Source organism: Hibiscus syriacus, unplaced genomic scaffold (genome assembly GCF_006381635.1).
Source record: "Hibiscus syriacus cultivar Baekdansim isolate YM2019G1 unplaced genomic scaffold, ASM638163v2 tig00112523_pilon, whole genome shotgun sequence".
Taxonomy (NCBI): domain Eukaryota; kingdom Viridiplantae; phylum Streptophyta; class Magnoliopsida; order Malvales; family Malvaceae; genus Hibiscus; species Hibiscus syriacus.
In genome coordinates, this window is record NW_024063355.1 from 996,405 (window position 1) to 1,000,513 (window position 4,109).

General features: G+C 33.8%; 2 protein-coding genes across 2 annotated transcripts; both read left to right on the forward strand.

Annotated features, from left to right (window-relative positions):
- LOC120181402 (beta-1,4-xylosyltransferase IRX14-like) lies at nucleotides 1–982 on the forward strand. The gene is made up of 3 exons (XM_039186535.1): nucleotides 1–129; nucleotides 197–264; nucleotides 457–982. Exons 1-3 carry the CDS (start codon nucleotides 1–3, stop codon nucleotides 980–982), a joined length of 723 nt encoding a protein of 240 aa, XP_039042466.1.
- Nucleotides 983–2,821: 1,839 nt separating this feature from the next.
- On the forward strand, nucleotides 2,822–3,396 carry LOC120181446 (glu S.griseus protease inhibitor-like). Its single transcript, XM_039186570.1, has 2 exons — nucleotides 2,822–2,951; nucleotides 3,051–3,396. Exons 1-2 carry the CDS (start codon nucleotides 2,909–2,911, stop codon nucleotides 3,242–3,244), a joined length of 237 nt encoding a protein of 78 aa, XP_039042501.1. The 5' UTR covers nucleotides 2,822–2,908; the 3' UTR covers nucleotides 3,245–3,396.
- The last annotated feature ends 713 nt before the right edge of the window (nucleotides 3,397–4,109 follow it).

Consider the following 4,109-nt stretch of genomic DNA (forward strand, 5'->3'; position numbering starts at 1 on the left):
ATGAAGAACAATACCAGCAATACCAAGCTAATTCTCCTCCATCCTTACATCCAAAAACAAGGAAGTTCCAGCAAGTTATGGCTTCTCGCTTTCATTTCCTTCTTCACCATAGCTTTCCTTCTCACTCTCGTATACACCCGAGAGTCGATAACCGGGAAAACCGCTTGATGCACTCGTTAATGCTGGTCCCGTACAGCCTGGTTTGGATCGTGGTGGAAGCCGGCGGAGTCAGCAACGAAATGGCGTAGCTCATAGCGAAATCCGGTTTGCAAACCATCCATGCCGGGTTCAATCAGCGGATGCCCAATTCCTGGGACGAACGAGCCGAATAGGAGTCCCAAATGAGCCTTCGTGCTTTAAGGTAAATCGTTTATTTAATTTTTAATTTGTGCATTTTGGAATTAAGGTTATTAGAAATTTAGAATTAATTCAATTTCTGTGTTTATTCTGGAGAAGAATAGTAAGAGACATGAAATTGGATGGAATTGTTATGTTTGCTGATGATAGTAATGTGCATAACATGGAATTGTTCGATGAAATCCAAAACTTGAAATGGTTTGGGGCAGTTTCAATTGGAATGCTTGTAAAGACGGCTAATGCCGATGAGACGGCTGACCGAAAGAACAATGAAGAGGACAATTATCTATTTCCGGTTCAAGGACCGATCTGTAACGCACCCGGCATGTTGATCGGATGGCATGCAGGGAAAACTGGTGTTCATATTGGTGATAGAGCAACCGTGTCACCTAGGAAGTTCGAGTGGTCCGGATTTGTTTTGAATTCGAGGTTGCTTTGGAAAGATGGGGGAGAAAACCCGGATTGGATCAAGGATATCGATACGTTGGATGGTGATATCGACAATCCGTTGGGTTTGATTAAAGACCATTCGATGATGGAACCACTCGGAAGCTGCGGACGTCGAGTTTTGGTGTGGTGGCTTCGAGTCGAAGCTCATGCCGATAGCAAATTCCCTCCTAGGTGAATCTCTTATCATACGGTACTGTTATGCAACCTAATGGTATTGACATGTTCACAATGGTTAACATTGTGTAGCTCTTCTTACATGGTTTAGGTTTCGATAGTTGTGTATTATATAAGGCTCGATAATATAACCGAAGTCCGACTGATATTGAAACCGATTTCTCCGGCTGTCACTCTGCTCTGTGTCATCTGATCAATTAATCTGTACATCATACAGATGGATTTTGACCCACATTCGGATATCAGTATCCCATCGGAACGCACTCGATCAACCGATGCACCCCCTGAACTCCCCGATGATGAAAAACCAATGACGAATATCCCGGAGCAAAACAGTTAATGATGCTACAGATACACGATGGTCTTATCAGGCGTTTTGTACATACAAATTCAACACTTATCGCAACAGGTCAAGTTATACATGTATTTCTTTTCTAGTTCCGCCGGAATTTCGATTCTCTATTTCTTCATTTCCGATAGGTAGTTCGTCCATATTCGGTTTCATTGTGAAGGCATGTTCAAAATATTTCAAGTTGATGTTAGTTTTTTAATTTCGTTATTAAATCAAAATACCCCATTTTTGGGTTGGATGAAAGGGAATATGTTCACCCAATGCAACGGCACACACTTTTATGAACGTGCAAATTGATTCGCATTCCATCACTTTTAACTTTATCATATCTTAAATATCAATACGCTATATTTTGATGTTGGGAAAAGTAGAACTTTATAATGGTTGAATTCTTTTATTTTATTTTAAAATTTTATAAATTATAATCTTAAAAACAAATTATAAAATTTTTTATTTTAAAACTATTATTTAAAATATTAAAAAGTTTATAAAAACAAACAATTAAAGGGTTAATGGAAATATTCCCTAGCATTATCTCATCTAACGATAATTAACAATTAGTGCATTATATGTATTTTATAACAAAATTTAATATTTAATATACATATTATAATTTTTAAAAATTCAATAAATAACTTTTCCTTTAGTCATAGTTAGTCTTTTTTTTTCTTTTTCATCTTTCAGAACGATGATGACTTTAATCTTAGTGTTAATCGTCGATCACCGATATTCATTGTTTTTTCTTTGTTTTATTATAGTGTATATTTGTTTTTTATTTTTAATAATGATGTCTTTATGACATATATTCTTATGCTTTTATAATATGTTTTTCTTTGTTTTTATGACATGTTTTTTTATCATTCGACCGTTATTTTCATTTATTCTTTTTTTATGTTTGGATTTGACATCGTCACAACTGATCAAGATAACGCTTTATTTGTTATCATGATAATCTTACATGCTTTGACCCTCGGATTAAATATAGATACACGATTTACGTTGTGGATAGTATTTTAATGTCGCTCAATTGTTTACGATTTGTCGATTGTCTTTTAATAGTTTTATCCCCTTTTGTAGTTATTTTGTCGATGAAATCATATCTGTTCGTATCTAATTTTTATCCAAATTTATTTGACTATATTTTTTAATATTTTCTTTGTATGATCTTTGTGATCTCAAGTAATTAATTTTTTCATGTGTAAAAAATTACCTTTATTATTATGTGTTTAGTTTAAGTTTATGATTATAAAGCTTTATTTTTAATAAAATTAACGGATAAAAAATAATAATTTAACAACATTTAATGAGTATATTTTTGTAATTTAAGAAAAACCAATCATGTAAAAGCAGCATGGACAAAAGGTACGGTGGCGATATTTTTACGAGTATTAAAAGATATCGGCCAGCTGTCGGGACCATCAACTCCACTATGTATATGTTTAATATTTTTCCTTATTTTGTGCGCTTTCCAAATTACCAAATCCAAGTCTATTTAAAGACTACCAGTGAAGTCCGAACTCACTCACCGATCCAATCAATCAGCTCCGGAGGAGAGAAAGTGAAAAAGAAAGCAATATGTCTGAGTCTGCTGCAACTGCAACTGCAACTGCATCTGCAGGTAAGTATTGAGCAGTTTATGTGTTGCTTTTTTTTTCTTCTCTGGAAGGGATTCAGTTTAATTGAGTTTGAGTAATGAGTCCTTCGAATTTGAGAACAGAGAAGAAGTTGTGGCCGGAGTTGGTGGGCGAAGATGGAGAGAGCGCGAAGAAGACGATCGAAAGCGAGAATCCTAATCTGAAAGTCACGGTGGGGCGGGATGGATCTCCGATGACTTTGGACTACAGGACCAATAGGGTCCGGATTTGGGTCGATGAAAAGGGGCTGGTTGTGTATACTCCTACAATTGGCTAGACCCTTTAATCTCTGCGTATGAATAACGATGGAGTCATTAATAATAACTGCAATGATTAATAATGTAATTGCTCTAATCATTGTCATGTTGGTGCCTTAATTGGATTCATCAAGAGTAAGCATGTCAATGAGGAAAACAGTATTGGATTGAACTCTTCTTTTCTTTTCTCTCTTCCTTTATAATTTTTAATAAAAAAACTAGTTTTATGCAACAACTAAACTATTAATAATCTCTTCTGCCCAGAAAATTATCTCTAATACAGAAATAATTATGTGTGAGCTCAATCAACTTTATTACCTCTAAAAACATTCATAACCCTTTTGATGCCCATTGTTTATGAAGGATCAACTTTGGAAAATACTTTTGGTTGATATCTTATTAACGGGAGATAATGTCAAAGTGTAATTTATCTAAAAAAAATATTTTTAATAATAATATTAAATACTTGATTTGAAGTTAAATAATTAAAAAGCACTTCTCAAAATACTTTAATATTCAATGTTAAACTAATTTTACTTTGGAAAGTCAACTACTACAGTTGGGAGAAATTGTAAGATAACTTAATGGGAAAACAGAAACGTTGATAGCATGTTTTTATAAATTTTAGGGTAAAGAACCCAAATGGTCCTCATTATAAGATACTATTTTATTAAGTTTATCGACTATTAAAAGTCATAAAATAGTCACTTGATTATTCATTATGTTTTAAACTCGTCATTTTCTATTAAAAAATTATTGGTTGTTTAAGCTGGATGTTAACATGATGATTGAGATATGATAGTCGTTTGAGATTTTGGAATCAAATTTTATCACATCACGGTCAACAAGTTAACGTTCAACTCAGAATATCGTTCAATTTTTAAC

Coding starts and splice junctions, on each gene's coding strand:
- LOC120181446 (XM_039186570.1), top strand. CDS start 2,909: ATGTCTGAGTCTGCTGCAACTGCAACTGCAACTGCATCTGCAG. Junction 2,952..3,050: donor AACTGCAACTGCATCTGCAG/GTAAGTATTGAG, acceptor ATTTGAGAACAG/AGAAGAAGTTGTGGCCGGAG.
- LOC120181402 (XM_039186535.1), top strand. CDS start 1: ATGAAGAACAATACCAGCAATACCAAGCTAATTCTCCTCCATCCTTAC. Junction 130..196: donor TAGCTTTCCTTCTCACTCTC/GTATACACCCGA, acceptor GGTCCCGTACAG/CCTGGTTTGGATCGTGGTGG. Junction 265..456: donor GTAGCTCATAGCGAAATCCG/GTTTGCAAACCA, acceptor ATTCTGGAGAAG/AATAGTAAGAGACATGAAAT.